The sequence below is a fragment of the Dryobates pubescens genome, chromosome 20 (genome assembly GCF_014839835.1).
Source record: "Dryobates pubescens isolate bDryPub1 chromosome 20, bDryPub1.pri, whole genome shotgun sequence".
In the NCBI taxonomy this organism is placed as follows: Eukaryota; Metazoa; Chordata; class Aves; order Piciformes; family Picidae; genus Dryobates; species Dryobates pubescens.
In genome coordinates, this window is record NC_071631.1 from 11,931,000 (window position 1) to 11,957,518 (window position 26,519).

The 26,519-nt window shown below is 44.9% G+C and overlaps 1 protein-coding gene across 1 annotated transcript; it reads right to left on the reverse strand.

Moving 5' to 3' along the window:
• Positions 1–164: 164 nt before the first annotated feature.
• On the reverse strand, positions 165–26,304 carry LOC104302202 (ATP-binding cassette sub-family A member 10-like). The gene is made up of 38 exons (XM_054170341.1): positions 26,191–26,304; positions 25,447–25,657; positions 24,779–24,937; positions 23,791–23,891; positions 22,027–22,253; positions 21,142–21,280; positions 20,585–20,770; positions 19,123–19,270; positions 18,430–18,601; positions 17,831–17,889; positions 17,192–17,302; positions 16,926–17,101; positions 16,164–16,283; positions 15,665–15,803; positions 15,447–15,537; positions 15,017–15,156; positions 14,269–14,388; positions 13,932–14,127; positions 12,942–13,108; positions 11,854–11,981; positions 11,364–11,501; positions 10,528–10,641; positions 10,078–10,248; positions 9,607–9,717; positions 8,854–8,979; positions 7,827–7,883; positions 6,732–6,823; positions 5,539–5,659; positions 4,744–4,861; positions 4,170–4,261; positions 3,379–3,557; positions 2,681–2,756; positions 2,307–2,401; positions 1,745–1,864; positions 1,411–1,551; positions 1,071–1,150; positions 936–991; positions 165–382 (listed from the first exon to the last, which is right to left on the reverse strand). The coding sequence occupies exons 1-38, from the start codon at positions 26,290–26,292 to the stop codon at positions 284–286; spliced, it is 4,878 nt and encodes a 1,625-aa protein (XP_054026316.1). The 5' UTR covers positions 26,293–26,304; the 3' UTR covers positions 165–283.
• Positions 26,305–26,519: the final 215 nt, after the last annotated feature.

Here is a 26,519-nt window from a genome sequence, read left to right on the forward strand (position 1 = left end):
GCTGCTTTGCTTGACAAGAGCTCTACCAGGGCAGGCACCATTTCATCAACCAGTATATCAAGCAGCCATTGGAAATGCAGCTTGTGGTTAGGGCTCAGTGTAGACACCTGCAGAGTCCAGGTGAAATGTCTTCTGCATTGGAGAGGAGCTCTCAGCCTGTGCTTGCTAAAAAGGCAGAGCCTTCTCCTCCTCTTTGTGGTATGTTGATAGTGGCAGTGAGTATGTGCAGTATTGTATCAGTTTGGCTAATTATGGAGTATAGGTAAAGGAGCATCTTGGATCTTCAGCAGTCCTCCTGCTGAAGCTGTTTCCAGTCAAAAGCCCCATCCAAAGTCAGATCAAAATTATCCTTTTCCTGCTCTCGGGAGAGTTCCAAAAACACCTGAAATGAGCAAAATAAACCTGATTATTTATCTTTGCCTAGATACTGTGATGCTGCTCTGCAGAAGGTACAACTCTGCAGCCCTCATGAGAGCTGTGTGAGGTAGATTTAGGTGAGGAGCACGTACACAGCAGCTGAGACCCCTGAACACTCTCCTATAACCTGTTGAGAGGCACTGGCTGCCCTTAGGTGCATCCACAGAGTTGGTTTTACCCTCTGATGGATTGCCATGAACAGTCCTTCTCTTCGCCACCAGCCTTGTGCAAGTGGCATTAACCTGCTGCTTCAGGAGCAACCATATTGGATCCAAACAGCAACCTGTCCATGGAACTAGATGACCTTTAGGATCCCTTCCAACCCAAACCATTCTACAAACCAATGAAAACAAAACCAAACAATTTTTCACCACTTTCCTAGTAAAGGACTCCTTGCCCACTACCTCCAGGTATTTTTTGGGTGGAGAAACCGTCTGACACTGTGCTGGCCCAGGTTTCACTGGAGGTTTTCTTCCTGTTCATGCCTTTACAGCATATCTAGCCTCAAAATCACTTGCCTGAGCCAAAGTATTCAAAGAGAAGCTGTACTCCTCGAGGCTGAAGTTTCGTCTGGCTGTGGGGAAATGGAAAGAGAGGCAAAAATGAGCATCCTGCATTCCACCTATTCCAAAAGTATCTTGTTTTGCTCTTACCTTCCTCTAGCTTGGAGAAAGACTGAGACAGGGGCAGTGCATCTTCCATTGGGACCTTATAGACTAGGAAAGAGGGGAACCTTGAAGAAAAGAAAAAAGAAAAAAAGGCAATTCTTGCTCTGTATTGAGGTTCTGGGATCACAGCTTAAAGCCATGCTACGAGCTGGATGCAGGGATCTTTGTTGCAGGGATCACAGTAGGGTTGGATGTGATGACATTATCAAATCAGATCCCCAGAGAGGAACTGTTCAGTTGTCTCCAGCTGAGATCCTGTGTCTGGCCAGCATTATTGGGAAGGGGTAGTGTTGAAACCAATGCTCATCCAATATTTTATAGTTACCTCTCCTGACGGGCTGCACTTGGGAAAATCCTCAGAATCTCAGCATGGAGAAGATCAGTGTGCTCTGGATCCTTGACTTTAATTTCCAGTAGATAGCCTTTGCCAAACTTGTTCTTCAAATACTGAACAGAGCCGATGCATCTGCAAGAGGAGGAGGGAAGACAAAGAGATGTCAGTGTGAAACCACTGGTGCTCCACCATCCCACACATTGTACTGCTGGTGGAAATCACAGAGAGCACTTGATAAAGCCCATGGGGATGGGTTCAGGTAGGTGAGGCCAGAGGAGAAGTCCCTGTTGCTGCATGGACCATCCGTGGCCCTGCTGCTGCCCACCGTAGCTGCCCGGACACCATGATGGCCACGCGGTCGCACACGGCCTCTGCCTCCTCCATGTAGTGTGTGGTCAGGATGGCTCCTGCCTCCTTGCTCCTCAGGGCAGCACGGATCATCTTCCTGAGCACCACAGGAGAGGGAAAAAGGAAAAAAGCAACAACACTCCCTTGGAGCACCAGGCAATTTTTCTTATACCCTTCCCTAAAACAAGAGTGAAAGATTCACGTGCAGCAGCTTCAGCCTGATGTGCAGGCGGAGATGCTTTGACATAGTGACAAAAATGATTTTTGACTCAGCTCAAAAGGAATTCTTCTGAATTCCACCTGTGGCTGCCCTAAAGACTGCAACAAGGATGAAGGTAAAATGTTTTTTCCTCTCTCCTTGCTCATGCTTTAGCTAGAGAGAAGCAGGAAAACAGAGTTTCCAATCAAACCATTGGCGCATGATGAGTAGCACTAACCACAGATGGGGTAAGACACTCTGTCCCTAACCTTAGTCATCTACTCTTGGTTTTCCAACCCTTTTACCACCGTGGTGGCTCAGTGCCTGAGGTCCTACTCACCAGACACAGCGCTGGCCGTTGGGATCCATGCCAGTTGATGGCTCATCCAGGAGCAGTACCGTGGGGTTGCCCAGCATGGACACTGCGAAGCACAGCTGCAATGGGGAGAGAGGCTGGAGTCAGATCTTTGGCAGTCTCTTAGGCACTCTGCCTACACAGAGCTGCAGGCAGCATGACTTCATTTATGGGAATCAAGGTTCTGATTTATATGAAATGTGGTTTGGGGAAAGACTAATTTCCATCATTCCACCATGGGAAGACAGCACAATGCTCTCCTGGGTAGCTCAAAGCACAGGTGGGTCCCTCTGCTCCTCGTGAGGGCTTTTGATTTGTGCTGAGGGCACTGCAGTGCTCATAAGCAAAACAAAACACACCTTTCTGGATATCCCAGCAGACAATTTCCTAGTTTTTTTATTTAGATACTCTTGGAGCTGCAGAGCATCCACCATTCTGTGGAGAAATGGAACAAATGAAAGCAAAAAAAAAAAAAAAGAATAAAAAAACCCCAAAACCATTTTTGTTATTCCCAACTTAATGCTTTCATCAAGGAGTCCCAAAATTATTTCAAAGAAAATGGAACTTTCTTCCCCTTGCTGTTGACTCCTGCTTGTTTGCATTAAACATTTATTGTGCTATTAAAATGTGAGTGAATATTTGAGGCAAAGTGCAGAGAAGAAGCCACGAGCTCTTTTCTAAACCCCTCATTAGTGTCAAGAGCATTATGAATCCATTCCACCTTGCCAGTGTCAGCTGAGCAGGCAGTGCTTAAACACCCTTTCTTGTACTGCCAAACCATAACATCAGAGCTTTTAGAAGTGCTTCCTACTTAACATACTTAAAAGGACATTAGTGGTAAATTTATCCCCACTAAATGCACTTAGGCAAATTGGAGATTTTCTTAACCCACTCACTGAATTGTGGCGTTTAGCACAAAAGCACTTTTGCAGCTCCCTTTCCTGAGTTTCTTGTAGGGTTGCTGCTGACTCACGGTGAATGTTGGCTTCCCCTCTCCATGCCCTAGGTCCATGGGATAAGACATTGACCAACCCTTGGAGACCCCCTCCCTCCGTACCGTCTGACAGCAGCATCTGTGTCCTCCTTGCACACTCCTCTCACGGCCGCGTAGAGTCGCAGGTGCTCCTGCACGGTGAGGCCTGGCCAGAGAGGGTCCTCCTGTGGGCAGTAGCCCAGGAAGGCAGGCTTGTGGTCCTGGCGGTGGGAGGCTGTTCCATTTTCTTCCTTCATCAGCACCTGCACAACCAGACTGGTCATTTTCCTTTCATATAGCCTTGCCCAGATACAAGGCTGTGGCTCAGAGGAAGGCCATGAGCTTCCTTGGGGTTTTGGTGAGGGACCCTGAAGGGCAGGGGAGTGATTTTGCAACCCTCATGTACATGAGAAGAGAACGGGGAAAAAAAATAAAATTCTTTCTTCTGAGGGTGCCAGAGCCATGGACCAGACTGCCCAGAGAGGCTGTGGAGTCTCCTTCTCTGATGATACTCAAAACCTGCCTGGCCATTGTGATCCTCTGCAACCTGCTGTGGGTGTCCCTGCTTTAGCAGTGGGGTTGGACTGGATGATCTCTAGAGGTCTCTTCCAACTCCCAGCATGTTGGGATTCTGGGGTTTACATCATTTCTAAATATAGACATGGCCAATTAGGGTAGACACAACTGGTCATCAAAGTTAGAAGTAGCTCACAAGGGGGGGTTATTAATATAGTTTAATTAAACAGCATGAGGAATTCAGTGAAAACCTTGATCACTAATCATGCTGTGAACAAAACTGCAGCTTCACCTAAGTGCAAGGTTTGCATTTGCACTTTCATCACAGATCTGTCTCTTTTTCTTCATCAGTCTCCTACCTGCCCAGCAGTCAGGCTTGTCTCTCCAACAATCATTTTGGTGGCTGTGCTTTTACCAGCTCCATTGGGCCCCAGAAGTCCTAATACTTCTCCTGGAATCAATACACATAATTTCTTAGTAATGTTCCCCCATTCAACAAATCTATCAGGTACAATCCCACAAAAGAAAAGAAATGTAACAGACACCATGCTGATATCCAAAATGACATAAAACCAAACAGAATCACAGAGTGGTGGTGATGGTTGGAAGGGAGCTGCTCTGAGAGCCCAAAACATTTCAACACTAACTGATGCTCCAGGTCTAAGCATTGCTGCCAGGTCTCTCAGGAGCTGCTGCTGAAGTGGGTCCTGGAAGGAGGAGTCTAGGTTATGTTAGATAAGAGTCTAAAGGGATTCATCCATCTCACGTTATTCATTAGCACATCAATCACAGACCAAACATGCCTTAACCACAGAGCAAATAGATTTAACCTTTATGTCCTTGCTCAGATAACTGAGAATCTGCAGAGAATTAACTTTCTTGGTATGATCAGGGGTCCAAAACACGTCTAGGAGAACAATTTAAATTTCTCACCTTTTTTAACACAGAAGGAAACATTTTTGGTGGCCATTTTCTTCTTCTTCTTCAAAACAGAACCAGCTTGCTTTGTTTTATATTCCTTGCACAGATTGCTGACAATAATGACTGATTTCTGAAAGCAGGGAGGAAGAAGAAAGATTAGTCTGTGACACTGGCTGGCACAAAGCCTTCGGTGATATTTCTTCATTAAAAAAGGCAGAAAACCTTCTAAAGACCAGAGAATTGTTTCAGTTGGAAAAGACTTCTAAGGTCATCAGATCTAACCATTGATGTAACACCACCATGGCCACTAAACCACATCCCCAGGAGCCATGTCTACACATCTGTTGAACACCTCCAGGGATGATGACCCCATCACCTCCCTGGGCAGCCTGTTCCAATCCCGCACCACTCTTGCAGGAAAGAGTTTTTTCCTAATCTCCAACCTAAACCTGCCCTGGTGCAACTTGAGGCCATTTCTTCTCCTTCTATCACCTGATACTAGGGAGAAATCATCAACCCCCACCTCACTTCAACCTCCTTCAGGGAGTTGCAGAGAGCAATGAGCTCTCTCCTCAGCCTCTTCTTCTAACTAAAGATCTTTGGATTTGTTTCACAGTTCACTGAGAATATGAGGTGCAATGGAGACTTTATTGTCCACATCCCTCTTAACAGCTTTCTTTATCCTTCTCTATCCACTTCCCAGGGAGAAGAATGCAGCCAGAGCACAGACCTGCACGTGCTGGTTTGGTTTTAACCAGTGGGCTTCCTACTGGTACAAAATGAACCAAGAAGGACATTTAGTCATACCTCCTCCTGCCCTGGAGCTGCTATTGCACATCTCACTGCTGCTCTTTCAGCTTTAACATCTTCATCTTCCTCTTCAGGCTCCTCAGGGTGCTGGTGGTTGATTTTGCATCTTGGGGAGATCCTACAAACCACCAGATTCATCTTAGCATTTTGTTCTTTAGGCTTGCTCTCCACCAAAATACTTTGGATAGACCAAGAGTGAGTGTCCCTCTGGTTTACAATGTCTTGTGGGTTGCATTATTAATTAATAAATAAATAAATAATAGTTATTTTTCTACTATTAGTGTAATTATTAAAATTATCATTATAATTGCTACTATTTGGTTATCAATTTAGTTTATTATTTTAAAAATGACTTTCATTATTTATGGTTTAGAATTTCTTGTGGGATTATTATTTATTACTACTGCTACTATAATTATTAACATTATTTGATTATTAATTTCATTTACTATCAGTTTATTATTACTTTCTAATTTTAATTACTTATGGTTTAGCATTTCTTGTGGGGTCATACTTAACAATTATTATTGCTATTACTACTACTGTTATTATTACCATTATCATAGAATCATAAAATCATGGAACTGTTAGGGTTGGAAGGGACCTCAAGGATCATCTAGTTCCAAGCCCCCATTATAATTTCCATTATTTTATTATTAATTTATTTTATGTTGAGGATTTTATTACTACTTTATTTTTAATAATACAAATACTACTACTACCACTAATATTCTTTCTATTAATTCTATTTCTGTTTATTCTATTCTATTATAATAACAATAATAAAATTATTATAATACTGATTTTAATTTATTATTATTTTATTGTATGTTGAGGATTTTATTTTATTATTACTATTACTACTACTACTACTACTAATAATAATAAATGGAATATTTGCAACATTTCTATGTGGTCCAAGGAACCAAGCTTGTACCTCCAACACAGGCCAGGCAGCACCATGTGGAGGTACTAACAAGCTTTCATATTATTCTAGCACTGCAGCATTTAAAGAGCTATCTTAGTGATTTCAAAATTCATCAGTATTGAAAAAAAACCAACCCACAGTATTTACAACCAGGAACACAAAAGCAATGACATCTCCTCAAAGATATTATCTTCAGGGCAAAGCAGTGGGGTGGGACTGCAGATCTTGCTTGTGCCCGTGGTGCATTTGTGCTCAGACAAACCTAAATACTGGGTCCTGCCTCAGAACTGATCTTCCATATTTCATCTCCAAACATCGAAGAAGCAAAATGAAGGCCACAGAATGGATATAAGGCTGGAAAAAAACAAAACAAGAAAAAGAAATAAAAGAGAAGCTGCAAGATTTACACCCTTCCCTTCCATCCTGCTATGGCTGAAATTGAGAAGGTGATGGCAGGCTTATAAAATATAAGGGGGAAAAGAAAAACCAACCCTGGTATGTGAAAATAAAGTCCATCAACCCCTACAGTCAGGGTAAGCCTGAAGGCTGTGAACTTCATCACTCACCAACACTGGAGGAAAAACTAATGGCAGGAGAAAAACAAGGTTCAGAAAATAACTGAGCAGTTTTGAAGTGATCTGGGCTCATTGCTTTTCCCCTTCCCCACCTCAGAGGTGTGAGGTTATTCTTGCACACTGGGTTAATCTGTCATCCCACTCACTTGGAGTACTGTGCCCAGCTATGGGACCTCCAGCACAAGAGGGACAGGGACCTACTGGAGTGGGTCTAGAGAAGGGCCATGAAGATGATCAGAGGGCTGGGGACAGGCTGAGAGAGTTGGGGCTGTTCAGGCTGGAGAAGAAAAGGCTCTGGGGTGACCTTATAGATACATTTCAATATCTGAAGGGGACTTAGAGGAAAGCTGGGGAGGGACCGTTTAGAAGAGCCTGTGGCGATAGGATGAGGAGGACTGGTTTGAAACTAGAGCAGGGGAGATTTAGGCTGGGCATCAGGAGGAAGTTCTTTACAATGAGAATGGTAAAATAGTGGGATAGGCTGCCCAGAGATGTGATTGAGCCCCCATCCCTGGAGACATTAGAGATCAGACTCAAGATGTCCTGGGCAGCCTGATCTAGTTGGAGGTGTCCCTGCTGACTGCAGGGGGGTTGATTGGACAAGATGACCTTTGAGGGTCCTTTCCACCCCAATGCAACCTGTGGATCTGTGAATCCATCCCCAGTGAGATCCTTCTCCTGCATGGAGTGAGCTTAGGGTTCTCATCTCCTTCCTCAGCACTGAGGACAGGGTTTAGGAGAGACACTTTCCTAAACGGAAGTAGTCTTAAATATTTTCTTACTGCAAGGACAGCTACCAGCAAACTGTTGCCTGGATTCCAAGATTCTTCTACAAAAATCTGTAAGAATAAAAAACAAAAAAACCCATAGTGAAGATCTGTAACCCTTTAGTATAATCCTGACTAATTTGGGGAGGGTTCAAAGAAAACAGCAAATACTTTGAAAATGTGCAAAATCTTCTAGTTTACCTCAAATATTCACCAGACAGGTGAACAAATACAGGTGTTTGATTTTGGACATCCTACTCCTATACCAGAAAACATCACAGCCCTTACTACATGAATCGGACTCCTTTTGGGGGTAATGGTCCATCACAGGACAACATCTGAGGTCCTCTCCTTTGAGATCCCAGCAGAGAAGAGGTGGAGTGAGTAGAACAGGACAAAGGAAGAGTGACCTCTGTTTCTGCTTCACTCCCAAGTCATTTATGGCTCATAAATGGTTGTTAAATTCTTCACTCACTTGCCACAACCAGCTCCAACTGACATGGAGCAAAGCACCTTCTGAATATTCTTAGTTCTCACTTGGTTTCCATGCAAAGTCAGATGCAGAACTTCAGAGGATCTCTTCTCATTACTCCAGCCAAGTTGCTTGGCTCTGCATGGACAGTCACAGTCACAGCTCAGCTGCATCAGAACTAGCCCCCTGCCAAAATGAATGCCTGGGAAAATTAGAGCTGATCTGAAACCATCATCTGGCATAGGTTGTCCAGAAATGTGGTGGAGGCCCCATCCCTGGAGACATTCAAGGTCAAACTCATGGGGCCCTGAGCAACCTGATCTAAAGATGTCCCTGTTCACTGCAGGAGAGGTTGGACAAGATGACCTTGGAAGGTCCCTTCCAACCTAATGCATCCTGTGGTTCTAAGATCTTTCAAGGCATTGTGGCCATTTGCAAAACCCTGCCCATAGGAGGAATCTACTGAGCCTGCCCAGAACACAGTGTGGGTGACCACCAGACTTTGCTCATGTGGGGACACAGCTGTGTTTTATGGTGGGGTGTCTCTCCTTGTCCAATGCCACTGCTTACCTCGTGGCAGCTGAGTGTTACATCGACCAGGGGGTACAGGGGGTTCAAGAGGGACAAAGCGTAGATGGCAGCTCTTAAGTCAAAGAAATCCATGATTCTGCCAGCAACAGTAGAGACAAAGCCAACCTACAGATAAAACAAGAGGGTAACTTAGCTGAAGGGAAGGGTTATGCTCCTCCTTGGTCTTCAAAATGCTGTGGGTCTATTTTTTCCCCATTGGATTTCTAAAAATGGGCAAGAAATGTAAATAAAAGAAACAATGAATTTTCAGGAGGTCCTCAGCCATCTCTGCCTGAGGGTAGGCTACTGGTTTGGGTTAGCTTGGGATACTTCTTCTCAGACACAGGCCTGCCTCAGGAAGAAGAGTGAAGCACAGGATCCCATCCTGATCTTTCCCATCTTGGTTCATATCAAAGAATCCATCTCCTTCCATCTTGGGCTCAGGCTATCTGGATCTAACCCAATGGCTGATATCTCAGCATCTTGCATCTCTTGGTGAGGTGTTGAACAGAGTGCTAAATAACTTTTTTTGCCTTCATTCCTGCACCAGTTCTGGGTAGACCCAAGCATTTCCAGAAGCACCACCAGAACGTGGTGACACGACTTTCATATCGAATCGACTGCTATAAAACACAAGCCTACCTATAGTTATGCTCTACATCTATCCTTGGTGTTTTGACCTCTGGTTCATCCTTAAGAGCTCAAAATCCACTTCTGCAAACCTTCCAGCATGCTAGGTAGCAATAATCTTACCACTATCAGCACGAAAGACCAAAAATCACAGCTGCGTCCTTTGCGGAAGACGAAGCAGATCAGGTAGGTCAAGAGAACAATAGAAATTCCATAACCTAATGAACATGTGATCTGCAGGGGGAAAAAAAACCAACCCAAAAACACAAAGAAGGAGAAAATGGAATGATCTAAACAACCAGAAATCTATATATATATAGCAGAGTGGTTCAGTTTAAATGATCCTAGAGAAGATCAGGGCATTCAGCAATGACCACGGTTTCACTGCTAAGTGTAATGAAGTGTATTAAAGGGAGATTTATTGCCTTCTAAAACCCAAATGACAGGAGGTGAAATCAGGAGAAGGTCAGTGAGCACCTGGGGACCCAGAGGTGTGCCAGCACTGTCTGCACCCATGGTGCCTCAGCTAACATGCTCCAAATATTACCCCCAAGCCCTCCCTTGTGAGACGGGGATCAGCAGAATGGGATGTACCAGAGAGAAGAAGCTGTTGGCGCTCCCAGAAATCCTGTTGCTCATTGCAAACTGAAGCCCAAACATGGAGAAGAGAAGGATCCAGCAGAGTGGGATGTCCACCAGTGCCTGGCCAGTCCAGTATGCTGAGGGAAAGAGCCCTGAGATCCGCAGCTGGGCTCGAGCTCCCACCTGGGAAGGTGAAATGTAAAGGGCAGTTGATGGGTGTTGCCTAATTGGCCAACAGCATCCATGGGAATGGCTCCAGGAAAGAGAAAGCTAACATGCAAGTTGTTACCACTGTGATACTGGGGGAAAATTCCCCCTCTTAACACTGTGTGCTGGCTGCAAAGCTGTTTTTTGTCATATAGAGGAAAATGCCTCAAACCCCCCCTCATGTTCAAATGTCCTTGTGGCAAGGTTGAATTCCCTTCTGCCCACCTCAGATCTGCTCCATTTCAAGGAACTTACTTTGCAATCCTGCATGTAGCCTGTTGCAAAGAGAGGAGGGAACCCAGGGAATAACACCACCATATAACCCAGGTAAAAGTGGATAAAATAATCCCAGAAGCGTGGAGAATTTAGCTGAAAAGAGAAGAACAAAGCATCTGCAGAACACATCTGAGGTGTAATGGTCAGAACCCACAACTTATCTTCCTTTATTTCTCATGAACTATAAGGCAAGATGAACACTAAGTGGCATTTGGACATCAGGAAGTTCTTTGTCATTGGAAGTTCTTTACTGTAAGGTTGGTGGAACACTGGAACAGATTGTGAAGGCCCCGTCCCTGGAGACATTCAAGGTCAGGCTTGATGGGGCTCTGAGCAACATGGATTAGTTAAAGATGTCCCTGCTTACTGCAGGGGGGTTGGTCAAGATGACTCTTAGAGTTCCCTTCCAAGCAAATGCATTCCATTGTTTGAACTCAAATATCAGGAAGAGGAAGGATTTCCCAAAACCATGGTCATGCAAAATGCTTTCCATAGGTAAGGAGAGATGGATGGTGCAGGTCCCACTCCTCTATCCTAGATCTGTCTGTTTAGTCACTTGATGGGCCACAGTTTAAATAATACATGAACTTAGAAACCTCTTGAAGAAGCCCTCCCAGCCACTCTCTCCATTCAGCAGCCCTGGAGACCCAGGAGAACTTCTGTTTTCCTGCAGTCAGACGTGGGAAGGAAGGTGGGGTTACAGGTACAGATAACCTCACATGGCTTCCCAATATAGTCTAATGACTTACTGAGACCTTTAGCAGATTTAAGACGTGTTTTCCAACACCTTCTGGCTGTTAGGGTCTAACACTTACAGAGAAGAATGGATGACTCCAGATCCGAATGTGCTGGGTGGAATTGAGGGCTCTCAGCAGAGCGTTGCTGATGACATTCACAAGCACTGGGAAGCAGTTGATGGCCTCCATGTGGCATAACACGGTAAACCTGTAGCTCTTCAAAGAGTAAGAAAACAAGCTGAAAACTCTTGGCTTTCCTCATCTGCAGGGAAGCAGCAGAAAAGGAGCACACCAGGAGAACCCAGACCTGAAATTATTTTGCTTATGCCTCCTTTGATAGAAAAACAACACCCAAACAAATTATGAGGCATTGGAAGTCAGTGAAGTTAAGATGAGGGAGATCAGGTCTCCTCTAGAATGTAGTTTACTGGTTAAAACACTTTCGAATCTTTTGTACCTGTGGGTCTTCTCCAACAGGACTATCCCACAGGTAAAGCTGATGGAGGCATCTTGCTTAATCACACAATTGTTGGGGAAGAAACAGGAGGAGAAGGACAAAAATCCTCACCTGACCTTTGCGAGAGACTTTTATAGCCCCATTGTGGGTTAGGTCCTCTGTGATGTTTCCCTCATTTTCTATTTCTACTGTGAGATCTTGGCTCTCCAGCAAGTGGATGAAGTCTTCAATGCCTGTGCCTGGTGTGAAAGCCAAAAGCAAAGGAATCAAAACACTGAACAAGCGAATTTTGATGGTTTGTTAGTTTGGGGTTTTTTTTTGGTTTGGTTGGTTTTGTTTTGTTTTGTTTTGTTTGCTTTGGTTTTTAAATCCATGACCACCAAACAAAAACAGAGGAAGTCTACTAACTGTGGACATCAGACAGCACACATGTGGTGGATGATTGCATGTTATTTTTTGTGAAGTGAACAGATTTCAGTTCCATGAATTGAACTCTGTCTCTGAACTCTCCTTTGTGGTGGTCTGATGAAGTCAATAGTATCAGACTATGGACAAATAAATTGAAGAAGCATCCACTCATAAGAAGGCTGAAGGGAAAGCCTCTGGAAGTAGACCTTTCATTTGACTCAGCAATAGTGAGCCCTTACTGAAGTGTGGAGTGCTCTGATAACACAGAAACTGTTTGGACAGAGGTCTGGATTTGGGGCAGGGGAGGAAGTGAGGCACAGAATCCCAGCATGGTGGAAGCTGGAAGGGACCTCTGGAGATCATCCACTCCAAACCCCCCTGCTAAAGCAGGGTCACCCACAGCAGGTTGCCCAGGATCTCTTCTAGGCTGGTGTGGAATTTCTCCTTCTGAGGAGGAGACTCCACAACCTCTCTGGGCAGCCTGTCCCAGTGCTTTGTCACCCTCAAAGGAAAGAAGTTTTCCTTCGTGTTCAGATGGGCCACTCCTCATCTCCTCTGTTTCTGTATCCCTTTTCACATCATCACATCAGGATCTCAGCAGCTGCTGAAGCCAAAGCAGGCTTCATTCACATCCCTTGAAAGGTGACACCTATGCTCTTCTGTCACCAAAACCTTCATCACCCTTTAGATCCACTACATCCTACAACCATCTGCTGCTTCACCTATTTTCCTTTGCAACCACAAGAAGCCTCAGCACAAGAAAGGGTGAGGAAAGGCTTTGGTCCCCTCACCTGTGTTGTTTTGGACTAGAAGTGTGGTCATCTTGGAGTGAGCCTTCTTCCCCAGGGGCACAAAGTACCGAGCGGATGAGAGCTCCCAGCTGCTGACACTCTGCCAGGCAGCAACCAGGGACAGTTGCAAAATCACAGGAAGCAGGAAAACCACATAGAGCAGCAAACTGCATTAAGAGAGATCAGAACAAAAAGGAATAAACACTCAGAAAAGAGTCAGCAGAATGTATTTCCATGGTGGGAATGGTGTGCTGGATTCAGGCTACCCCAATGCTGTTTCCATTAAAAATGGTGAGCAGTTTTCTTTGCATAAGACTCAAACCATGATCATTCACAGAATCACAGACATTAGGGGTTGGAGGGGACCTTGAAAGATCATCCAGTCCAACCCCTTTGCCAAAGCAGGATTACCTAGAGTAGATCACACAAGAAGGCCCTCACAATTGAGCAGGGAGAGGACTTCTGAATGCCTCTGAGACTTCCTTAGGGAAGAAGTTTTTAATGAATCAGCATCTCCTTTCTGCTTCTTGTGCCCCACCAGGAAAGGCCAGCTTGAAAGCTCATGGGGACAAATGCTTTTAGACATTGGCAAGATGAGAGAAACTTAAAAAGGTAAAAAAAAAAAAAAAATAAAATCAGAAAGTAGATTTTTCCCCCCCTCCTCCTATACACACTAATTGATTTTAAATCATCCTCATCCATTTGAAATAAAAGCTGTTTCTTTTCTCCAGAAAGAAAATGGGCTTCTCTTGCATAAAATTACTCAGTCTATAAACAAAAATGCACAAAAGGAATTTTTTTATCTTCCTGGCTCTGGAAAGGAAGAAGTTTTCCTCTCCTCTGAGTGCAGCTCACCAAAGATCATTCATCTGACATCAGTTAATCCAAAGGCTTGTCAAAACAGGGAGGTGAAAATTGCATACACACACACCCCTTGTTATGACTGGGCCCAGTTCCAGGTGTGCAAGAGGCAATCCCTTTGGTACTCACATTGACCGCAGGTTCTTCACTGAACTCTTCAGGTTTAAGAAGTGCACCCAGGCCACGGCAGAGACCTGCTGCCTCCACAGAGCCAAGCCACTGACTGTCGCCTTCCTAGTGCCCGAGAGCAGCAGGGAACCCAGCTCTGTCTCATCAGGGCATCGTGGTCCTGCTTCTCCCCACTCCTCCCCAAGGACACGATCATCTGCAGAGAGGTTTCCACGGGCACATTTATGTCAGAGCCCAGCTTCTATGTTGTAACGTGTGAAAAACTTAAGAGCCACCCAGTAACCGACTGCTGAAGGCATGCCCAGGGGTTATTGCCAAGGAGCTGCTCTCTTTGTACCTTCTTGATCCACTGGGGCTTCTTCCTCCAGTCTCAGGAAGACATCCTCCAGGGTTGTCATGCTAACTCCATAATTGAGAATTCCTTGGTCAGAGAAGCTGTCGATGCCACTGAACAGATCTGTAGGACAGAAGCAAAACAATCCCAGAGTCCCAGCATTCTTCTCTGGAAGGCACCTCTGGAGAACATTTAGTCCAACCCTGCTGCTAAAGCAGGGTCACCCAGAGCAGAGCAGGTTGCCCAGGATTGCAATGTCCAGGTGGGTTTGGAATCTCTCCAGAGGAGACTCTACAACCTCTCTGGGCAGCTTGCTCCAGGGCTCTGTCAGCCTCAAAGTTAAAAAAGTAAAGAAGAGGTTTTGGTTCAGCTGAATCAACCTGACTGGAACATCTCCAGTGACAGGGAAAACAATAAAGCAGTGAGCTGTCAGGATCAGAAAAGTCTGGAGGAACTCAAACCTGCCAGATGCATAGCTTATTGAAGCTGTTTTAGCATCAACATTTCAGACCATGTGTCCTCTGAGGCAGTAGGACTGTGGGACTGTCAGACTGGATGTGATGGATGCAGTGAGAGAAGATCTGCTAAATGGATGCTAAAACTGCAGGAGGGACACCAAAATGCAGCTTCTGATGTCCTTGTGTGACACCTGTAGGAAATCTCCCTCTTCATTACTCTTTCCCTACTTTCATATTTATTGGGTTTTTTTCCCCCTCTATGGATAATTCCCAATGATTTTACTAAACATTACCTGGGAATTTATTCACGTTTTCCAATGGCAGTTTGTATCTCAGTTCGTGTTGTCTGTGTCCTGAAAATATGACATTGGGAATGTACTGCTTCACCAGAGAGGTCACCTTCTGCAGGTCACAAGACTCACTGACATGGATCCTGTTTGGTTGAAAAAAATGTTAAAAAACATAGTTTTGGAAAAAACCAACCAAACAACCAAAACAAACCAACCAACAACCATCACTGTATTTGCTGACTGGCGCAAGCAGAAAGCTCCAGCTGCTGGATCCATTCATCACTCCAGAGTGAAGAGCTGCCTCACTTAATGTAACTGAATGTTCCTTCAGTTTCGATACCATCTGCTCTATCATTTCCCCCTTACAGTCATTCTGGTGGCTCCTTGTGTGTACATGTTCCTAGATACCAGTTGTTGGGGTTGCAGCAGGTACCTTAAATGATAGCCAATTCCCCATTTTTTCTTCAAGAACAGAGAAGATCCAATACACTTCAGCCTCCCACGGGAGATGAAAGCTTTGCGGTCTAAGGACAGAAAAAGCCAAAGACAGGAAAAAGCCAACTGTAGAGCAGTTCAAAACTTTGAACCTCACATGGACTTTCTGCTCCAGGGATGTTCTTCAGTGATGCTACAGCTTGAGACTGTGCTTACCTGCAAGAATATCAGCCTCGTCCATGAACTGGGTACTGAAGAGGATCACTCGTCCAGCTCGGTGCTCCTTGAGGAGGCTCCACACACGGTGCCTGGAAAGAGGATCCAGCCCAGCTGTTGGCTCATCCAGGAGCAAAACCTGCAGAAAGGGTGAAACCAGACATTCCTCACTGCCAGAGAATTTGCATGTCTTTGAGTTTTGGTGTGCTCCTGAAAGCCTCAGATCCTGAAGGTGAGAGACCCAGGACACCTTCATGCAAGGAGGAGCTGTTCTGGGAGCTGTGTGGTGGTCAGGGATCTATCTATCTGCTTTACAACTGGACTGTGAGATGGGTTCTGAATTTAACAAGAAAAAAAAATATCAAATTTGTTAATTTTAGGAATGATGAGCACTTTAAAGATGTCTGAAATCATGCATGGACTTGTAGCCAGGTGCATGCATGAGGTTATGTTGGATCTGAACGTTCCTTACATTGCAGAGCTGTGCCTGCAGCTTTACCTTGGGGCTTCCAAGCATGGCTATGCCAATGGAGAGCTTCCTTTTTTGACCACCACTCAGTTTCTCAGCTTGAGTGTCTTGAATGTTACTGATATCCAGCAGCTCCAAAACGTTTTGTACCTAGAACAGCACAAGGATGCCCATTCTCAGTGCCAGCTCTCCTTCCATCCTTCATGCGCCATGAAGGAGATCTGGCTGGGGTTGAAAGCAGTTTCTATCAGCATGTATCAAGGTCTACCACCACCAACAGGAGCAGCCACTACAGGACCTGCCACATCCCCTCATCTCCTGGGGTTGAGAAGAGGAATCACTGTGGTTGCAACAAGCCCAGAGACTTGCCTACTAACTTGCTTGAATCTCAACACCAGCTTTGATTTGCAGAAGACAAAGTGAAGACAAAGCCAGATGGGACCTTTGAACTTCTCAGTGCAAAGGGAGCCTTTGCTGAAAGAGTGGGTTTAGAATCATAGAACCAAATCATAGAATCATTCAGGTTGGAAAAGACCCCTGGGATCATTAAGTCCAACCACTGACCCTACTTACAAAGTTTCCCCCCTAAACCATATCCCCAAGTACCACATCTAAATGTCCTTTAAGCACATCCAGGGATGGTGACTCAACCACTTCCCTGGGCAGCCTGTGCCAATGTCTGATCACTCTTTCTGTGAAAAGGTCTTTCCTAATTTTCAGTCTAGACCTCCCCTCTTGCAGTTTGAGGCTCCATGTGCTGCACAGTGATGTTTCAGGGTAGCACACACTTACCTCTCTCTCTACCTCTTTGGACTGGATGCCCTTGATTACTGCAAAGGTTTTCAAGTTTTCTTTCACTGTTAAGACTTCAAAGTATGTGTTGACCTGTGGGCAAATGCCAATCATCCCTTGAATCTCTTCCCTCTCTCCTGTCTCAGAGGGTTTGCAGTTGTATATGGTAGCAGAGCCTGTTTGCAGGAATAAAAGGGATGAGGTGGAACACTGGTCTTCAGAGCTTTTGAACCAAGCCCACCCCATCCCATCATTTGCCATCCTACCTTCAGAAGGCAAAGTGTGTCCACTGAGCACATTTAACAGGGTTGTCTTGCCAGCCCCACTGTGGCCAAGTAAGGCAGTGATCTGACCCTCATAAATAGTTAAGGACAAACCTGGAATGAAAATATCATGAAGTTTGGGAGGAGACGAGGTTTGGCTTGCCTCTGCTCATTAGAATCATAGAATCATTTGGGTTGGAAAAGACCTTTAAGATCATCGAGTCCAACAATTATGTATCTCTACCAAATTTGGTGCTAAATCATGTCCCTAAAGCCATGTCCCTGCCTCATTGTTGCAGGCAAGATAAATCAAGAAGAATAAGAACTAAATAACAGTAATTAACCAAGAATGTAATAAGCAGCATGGCTCAAAGTTCTGCAGGCTAACTAAAGGCACAAGAGGCTGTTCTGCATTTAGCAGAAAAGACAGATATACATCAGAAAAAAAATAATAGATCTTTTTTCTCTTCAGGCTTATTACTAATGGGAAGTCAGTAAAAACTGAACCAAATAGGATTCAGTCACATCCATTAATATTTGACCTAAATGTTAAAGCAATGCAGGGGTTGTTTTATTTCTTTGACTGTTTGCACAAGAGGGTTTCCCCCTCTTTAACAGGAGTCAATCTCACATCTTTCATACCTCTTAAAGCTTCTGTCTTCTTGTCCTTCTTTTTATATGTTTTTCTAATATCGCTGAGTCTGGAAAGGAAGGCAAGTAGGGTATTACTTCAGGATTCCTAGAAATACATTTCCCTGGTGTCCTTTCTCATTCTGTGGGCCTTCATTGAAAAGGACAGCAATGGCATGAAGAGTAAGAAGCAGCTCTGAGATTTATCAGGGTTTGGGCATGTTCTGTACACAGGCATGGACGTCACTGCCTGGCACACAATGCTGGACCACCAAGTCTTGCAAAGATAAGGTCGAGCCCATTGCAACAGGTGGCTGTTTCACAATGGACTGCCCTCCATGTTTTCCTTGTTGTCATGTGAAGTCCAGAACAAACCCCACTGTTGTGTTTTCTATTTGAATTTATCCCACTTTCACCATTAGTGACTGGCCTGAATGATCTGTTTACCTCACCTGATTTTATCCTTATTTTTACTTCTATGAAATAGTTTTGTAAGAGCCTCATGAGCTGCCTGGATAAGTCAAACCAAAGCAGAAACAGTGGTCTGTGGGAAAATAAAACCCAAGCTACCCAACTCAGAGAGCATGAACAGCAATTCATTATCTCTTAACCTGATGGCCTCTTTCCCTATGAATTCAGGGGGCACTGGCTCTATGTTGTCACCAACGTTATCCTCTGAGCTTGCTGCTGTTCTGGACATTCCCCCGGTGGGAGCTCTCCTGCTCTGCACCCAGTACGAAGGCTTCAGGCAGAAGAAAGGGGCTTCTGGAATGCCATATTTGCCTGGGAGGAAGGTGAAGAAGATGATCTGTCAGTAACCAAAGCCACAACCAAGACATCATCCTAGACTAAATATATGGGATGTGCTAATAAGTGCTTGGCTTCCTCAAAAGTAGTACTTTTTCTAGCAGGAAAATGAGGTTTGGAGCTGGGATAGACAAGACAAGAAGGTTGACTTCAGGGCTGTAACTAATGAATTCAATATTCTGCTTAATAAATTATTGTCCCCCACACCATTACATTGTTTGCTCATAAGCAGTTCAACAGCAGTACAATTGGAAAGAAAAAAAACCCCAACCAAACACGAACAAACAACAACATAAAAGATTTGATTTGTGTGTCAGGGGCAGAAAAATCACTCAGTGACAGAATGGGGGATTTTTTTGGGGTCTAAACCCTGTTTTGATTGACTCAGAGAATGGAGCAACCCAGCAGTTCATAACTTGAGGAGCTATTATACACAGTCCATATAAATCAACACTATCAAAGAAGAAGGCATGACCATGAGCATAACTCAAACCCACCTGGCAGGACTTTGTCAAAGTACAAGGCTAAAAGGAGGTAGAGGACTGAGTCAAAGACAAGCACAATGTAAGTTGAGAATAAAAAGTATGATTCATCCATGAGGTTAGAAAAAGTGAGACCCAGTCCATACTTTTCCAAGTGGAAAACCTGAAATAAAGGACCAAGAGGAAGAATTTTGTTTTCAGGGTGGAAAGCTCTGCACATGCCATCAAGCCATGGATGCAACTGACTTTGTTAGCACAGAAATCATATGTAGCACTAAATTCTCTCCCTTTTGTTCTAGTGGGGAAAGAAAAGAAACTTACTCCATGCACAGTTTTGTTCAGAATTTTCCAGACTGATCCAGAAGCAGAGGAAAATATCTGAGTTTTCTAGAAAATCACTCAGAAAACATGATATTGACACCCTTGGTTGTGACAGAGTCACAGCAAAGTGGAATCTGACATAGTGATCGATTTAACCATATGGTAAATCAGCTGTAAACCCAATTTCTTCTCCTGCTGGAGCAGAAATTTCCTCTCCCAGGCAGATTTTGGTTTTGGTTTTGGTTTGTTTTATATATGTCAGGGAATTAAACAATTTGAGCTCAGAGCAATGGAGACATGACTGATGGAAAAGTGGGGAATTGCTCCAAATTATCCAAAGTGGGGATGGAGGGAAGATGGGCACAGCAGAAAACTCCAGTGGTGTTTGCACAGCCTCTTATAGCAAGAAAAGTTGCTGCAATGAGAGAGGAATGTGCGGGTGGCAAAGGGCTGATGTCCCCAAGTCAGCTCCTCCCTGCCTGGTGTCCAGCCCTGGAAGTTATCAGAGAATCATAGAATCATTTTGCTTGGAAAAGCTCTTTAAGATCATTGAGTCCAATCATTCTCTAATGCTACCAAAGTTGGTGATAAACCATTTACCTCAGCACCACATTTCTGCCTTTTTTTAAACACCTCCAGGGGTGGGGATTCAAAAACATTCCTGTAAAACCTGTTCCGGTGTTTGAGAACCCTTTCAGATAAGAGGGCTCTTCTAGTATCAGTGGTGCTGTTGTATCTGTCAGTGGGCCCAACTGAGGCTTCCTTGGGCTCATGTGGACACTGCAGCAGCACGCAATGGCAGGTCAGTTGTGATGAGGGCTGTTGTTTTCTTTGTATTCATCAACACTTTAATAGGAGAATGGGATGGGGGCATGGGAGCCCCTCTTTGCTGCCCAACAGCAGCTCAGTTCACATGGAGGTTTCAAAACAGGACATGGATATGAATCAAAAGTACCTGAAGATATTGCAGCTGTGGGAAAGCTGTTTCGTTTTGTTTTGAAATTAGGACTATGACTTCTTAAGCCTTTTGCTATCAGCAAAGTACAGTAGGGTCTTCTATTGCCACTGCCTGTGACAGAGCATGCTCTGTCTCACCTGAGGGGCCCAGGACAGCAGGCTGCTGGGAAGGTTCAGCTGCAGAGATGGTGCTCCCTACCTTTGCGATGCCAGCATTAAATGCAAAAGGACAGAAGAGACCAAGAAACCACTTCAGGGGTTCTGGGAGATTCTCTATCAGCACCGCGAGGCTCAGGCATCCGAACAGAAAGGTGATGAGGAACCCCACAGAGCTGACGAGCTTGGAGGTCCTTAAGAGCGAGCAGAGCATGAAAACCAAGTGGATCTGCAAGAAGAGAAGTTTCCCTCAGTCAGTGAAAGAAATAAATATCTTTAACAGTAGCACTCCCATCTGCCAGGCAAACAGCTCTCTGGTGAGCTGGGTCTGTTTGATAAACTACAGTGAAGTCCTTTTTAGTGGGCTGATCTGAGTTTCAAATCAGGTCTTTCATAGCCAACCTACTGCCTGTCAGACCATCAGGCTGTGATTCAAATCACTGCTGCTGGATCAGAGAAGCCACTCAGCTCTTTCAGTTAGCATAGCCATGCAAAGCATGTCCTGAGCACTGTGACAAAGGTTCTGGAGAAACATTTAGGTTCATCAACGTACTAATAAATCATGCGGTGAGAAAAATTTGGCTTTAAAAGCTGACTTACACATGCTTGACCATACAGGAAAAACAGCAGGAACACCAGAGTGAAGCTGCTGAGGGAGAACATATCATGCACCACGAGAGCTGTCAGCAGACAGGAGAGGACCATCACGTAAGCAACATACAGCAGACTCCAGGAGAGCCTGTGGATGGAAAGTGGCATCATACTTCTGCTGTTGCTACAACTTCATCTGCATGACAGAGACATTTTAAACTAAAATGTTAAAGCATTCATAGATTGCCTTCAGCTGGAAGGGATCTTAAAGATCATGTAGTTGCAACCCCCCCTGCCATAGGCAGGGACACCTTCCACTAGACCACCTTGGTCAAGGACTCATCCAACCTAGGCTTGAATACCTCCAGGGAGGAGGCATCCATGACCTCTCTGGCCAACCTGTTCCAGTGTCTCACTGCCTTCACTGTAAAGAATTTCTTCCTAATCTCCACTCTAATTCTGCCCCACTCAAGCTTCAATCCATTCCCTCTTGTCCTGTCATAAAAATCCCTTGTAAAAGTCCCTTCCTATCTTTCTTGCAGGGTCTCTTCAGGTATTAGAAAGCTGCCATAAGGTCTCTCTGGAGCCTTCTCTTCTCCAGGTTGACCAGCTTGTCCCCATAGGGAAGGTGCTCCAGCCCTCTGATCATCTTCATTGCCCAGGGTCAACTCATTTATACTCTGTGTAGACCAAAGAGCATGAGTCACCTTAGGAGGGAATACCTAGGGAAGAAGAATACACTGCTACCATGCTCAACCCTTCTGATTTGCCTTTAGGCTACTGAAGAAAACTCAAGGCCTTGTGTAACTTACTAACTTGTAGCACAGACACCCATGAGGGCACTGATTATTTTTTTTGGCAGGGGGACACTCTAATTGAAAAAAAACAACTCACCAAAAGGCAATATCCTGCAGCCCCATTGTCTTCATCAGCACTTTGAGCCTCTTCTTTTCTCTCACCACGTTCATTGATAAGAAATACATGAATGGAGAGAAGCACATCACGGTGGTAATCATGAAGTAGCTGTACTCTAAGGTGATGGTAAAGATGACACTCCGGGACCTCATGCGGACCCCCGCAATGGATCTCATTTCTTCCCAAACAGAATGATTTGCCACCACCTAAAGGTCAAGGTCAACAGCTCAGCACATCAGTAATTTTTTTACAGTCAGAGGTATATGAGGAACCTTCTGATTCATTGGATTTTGGGGGTTTTAAAGCAGCTTTCTAGAAAACATCAACAAATCGTGAGATAAAGCCCTACAGAAAAGGCTCATCAGCCTCTCTTGTGTGTCTGCACCTTGCCAGACACCCTCCTTTGACTATTGAGAGAGAGGAAAACCCTTCAGCTCATCCCAAGGGGCCTACTAGAAAGCTGGGGAGGGACTTTTTAGGGTGTCAGGTAGTGATAGGAGTAGGAGGAATGTAAAAAAATTGGAAATGGGTGGGTTCAGATTGGATGTTAGGAAGAAGTTCTTCACCATGAGGGTGGTGAGACACTGGAACAGGCTGCCCAGGGAGGTGGTAGAATCCTCATCCCTGAAGGTTTTAAGGCCAGGCTGGATGTGGCTCTGGGCAACCTGATCTAGTGTGAGGTGTCCCTGCCCATGGCAGGGGAGTTGGAGCTAGATGATCCTTGAGGTCCCTTCCATCTCTAACAATTCTGTGATTCTATGATCCAGACATTTAAATGACTCAAGCTCCCCAGGGTGTTCTTTCACTCCCCAGTGTGCTGTTTCTCTCCTCAAGTATGAAAGCAGCCTGGACAGCTGGAGGTGCACAGTCAGGTGGAATGAGCATCACCTTGGTCTGCTTTTGAGAAACAATTTAGAAAGGAAGGACAAGAAATGACAGCCATGCTTACTTCGAAACTAACTCATGCAGCAGATATGGACACCACCCCAGTCTCCTGAAAGAGTTCCCTTTTCCTTGGAATCTGAGAAATACTCTGAATCAGTAACAGTATCATGCTTGATTCCTGGCTTTTAAGAGAAGTCATCATTCTGGAAGGGCAGCAAAATCACAGGATGCCTTGACTTGAAAGGGACCTTAAAGATCATACAGTTCCAGCCCCCACTGCCACGGGCAGGGACACTTCCCACTAAACCAGGTTGCTCAAAGCCTCACCCAGCCTGGTTGTAAACACTTCCAGCGATGAGGCTTCCACAGCTTCTCTGAGCAACCTGTTCCAGTGTCTCACCACCCTCAGAGTGTAAAACTTCTTCCTAATGTCCAATCTAAATCTCCCCTCCTCAAGATCCAATCCATTCCCTCTTATTCTATCACTACAAGCCCTTGTAAACAGTCCCTTTTTGGCTTTCTGTATCCCCCTTCAGGTATTGGAAGGCTGCTCTAAAGTCTCCCTTGAGCCTTCTTTTCTCCAGGCTGAACAGCCCCAACTGCCTCAGCCTGTCCTTGTAGGAGAGGTGCTCTAGCCTACAAATCTTCAAAATCAAATCAAAAGCCATAATTTTCTTCATTGCATTCAAGTTCCCACTGTGGCTGCCAATAATACTCTGATGGCTGAGTTCAAACACTTGTCTTGCTGCAGAATTTTCTGACAAGCCTGTCCCTTGCTATTGCCACAGAACAAATTGTCTTTCCTGGACCAAATTTTAAATCACAGAACACCTACACTGGTCCATAAATTTGATTTACCTCTATGATAGCAGCATCAATGCTGGACTGCAGGGAAAGGAAACCTTTGTACCAATACTTTGGGCTCTTGCAGTAGAACGATGAGAAATTGTAGCAGGTATCTGCAGGGGAGAAAGGTTTAGGGCATCACAGGTAAGAGCTGTGAAACATTGCTGGTTTTATCTACATAAGCTGATGATAAACCTCCACATCCACTATCACAGTCACTGAATGGCTGGGGTTGGAAGGGACCTCTGAAGATCATTGAGTCCAACTCCCTTGCCAAAGCAGGGTCAGCTAAAGCAGATCACACAGGAACACATCCAGATGGACCTTGAAAGTCTCCAAAGATAAAGACTCCACCACCTCTCTGGGTGCTCTGCCACCCTCAAAGTAAAGAGGTTTCTTCTCGTGATTAGGTGGAACTTTCTGTGTTCAAGTTTATACACACTACCTTGTGTCCTGTCACTGGGGACCACTGAGAAGACTCTGGCCCCATCTTCCCCTTGGATATTTGTGTTAATAGGTTTCCCGTTCAGCCTCCTCTTCTCCAAGCTAAACAGCCCCAGCTGCCTCAGCCTTTCCTCATAAAAGAGATGTTCCAGTCCCCTCAGCATCTTAGAATCCCTGTGCTGGACTCTCTCCAGTAGCTCTTTGTCCTTCTTGAGCTGGGGTGCCCAGGACTGGACACAGCACTCCATGTGAGGCCTCAGCAGTGCAGAGTAGAGGGGAAGAAGAGCCTCTCTCGACCTACTGGCCACACTCCTCTTAATGCATCCCAGAGTGCCATTTGCCTTCTTGACCATGAGGGTACACAGTCAGCTCATGGTCATCCTGTTGGCTATGGGAAACTCTCCCTATGGACAGTGGCCCCCTGGCAAACAAAAATTAATTAACAATGTATTAAATAAATGACAGATTATTAGATGGATGATAAGGATTATTATAACAAATCAATGCTTATCCATGCCAGGCAACCAGCCACCCACAAACTCTCCATTTCTGTTACCTATGAAGTCAAAGTTGTCATTTGGAATAACCACATTCCCAGTAGGAAATCTGAGGTGATAGGAGAAGTTGTCCTTAAATACAACCCCTATCATTTCTTCATTCAAAATCCAAGCTTCTTCCAGGGCTCTCTCATTTTCTATCGCCTCCAGTTTTATACCTGTGGTGCATAAGAAAAATACTGCAATGAGTTTCTCCAAGTCTGCAAATGTGTGCTGAGGGTGGTTTGTTTTTTTTGGCATTGCAACTCTTTCTTCGCTGAAAGAGTGGTCAGGCTTTGGAACAGGCTGCCCAGGGAGGTGGTGGAGTTTCTATTCCTGGAGGTGTTCAAGAAGAGTGTAGATGTGGTGCTTCAGGATAATTTGGTGGTCATGGTAGTTGGGTTATGATTGGACTTGATGATCTTAAAGGTCTTTTCCAACTTTGATGATTCTGTGATTCTGTGGTGGAATCATTATAGTTGAAAAGGGCTTTTAAGATCATCAAATCCAACCATCAACCCAACATCACCATGTTCCAAAATGCCATGCCCACATGTTTTTGAACACCTCCAGGGATGGTGACTCCACCACTTCCCTTGGCAGCCTGTTCCAGATCCTGGAGAACCACTGAAACCACAACACATTTATAATAAATAATATCATTTGCTCTTTCCAAAGCAAACCATACCTTTCAATACCGAGTTCAGGGCCACTTTATTCATGATCTCCCTTGTGGTCACAGTGATGGGGGTGAAAGCAATGGTGTTCCCTGTGGCATCATAAGCAGGGTCATCCAGCTGCCCAAGGTGGCTGTAGGGCACTTCAGGGTAGCGAGTGTTCATGATGAAGGTGCACACTATGAAGATCATTGGCAGGAAGAGCAGAGACACAATCCACTCCTGGGGAAATGGACACAATAAGAATATTCTCTGTGGGCTTAAAATACAGACAAGTGCCCTCAGTCACAGTGGCTTCTTAGATGTCATAGAATCACATAATTGTCAGGGTTGGAAGGGACCCTAAGGATCATCTAGTTCCAACCCCCCTGCCATGGGCAGGGACACCTCCTCACACTAGATCAGATTACTCAGAACCCCTTCCAGCCTGGCCTTAAAAACCTCCAGGGACCTCCAGGCTTCTTCCACTACCCTGGACAACCTGTTCCAGTGTCTCACCAACTAAAAAGGTGTTTGCATTGTGCCCATCACTCCAGGAAATTGTTCAAAGAGCCTGATTGTGCTCTCATCCACCTCATTAAAGACAGAAATACATCAGCTAAAAAAAAGTGTGTGTGTTGGGGGAAGTGTTTATCACCAGTTAAACTTTTACCAAAGGAAATTGATGTAAAGGTGCAGGCAGGGATTGGCCACCACCAGTGGTTATCTACTCACTTTTCTTCTTGGTTTTGGGTTTGTTTGGGTTTTTTCCTTACCTGAAAGCTCTGCATCTTCATCCTCCACTTGATCAGCAGATTTTTCCACAAGAGAATTTTAGTTTGCTGGAACACACTCAGATTTCTCTGAAGTGTCTTCATCTTTAAACCTACAAAGGATTTGTTTCAAAATTGCTTTCAAAATGTGTTACAAAATTACTTTCAAATACAGCAGATGCTGGAAGAGCAGCAATGGCTTTTATCTGCACAGCCCTTGCTCACAAGCCCAGCTCCCCCAGCCTACTCTCATAGCTGGAGCACCTCTGCTATGAGGACAGGCTGAGGGAGCTGGGGTTGTTCAGCCTACAGAAAAGAAGACTCTGGGGGTA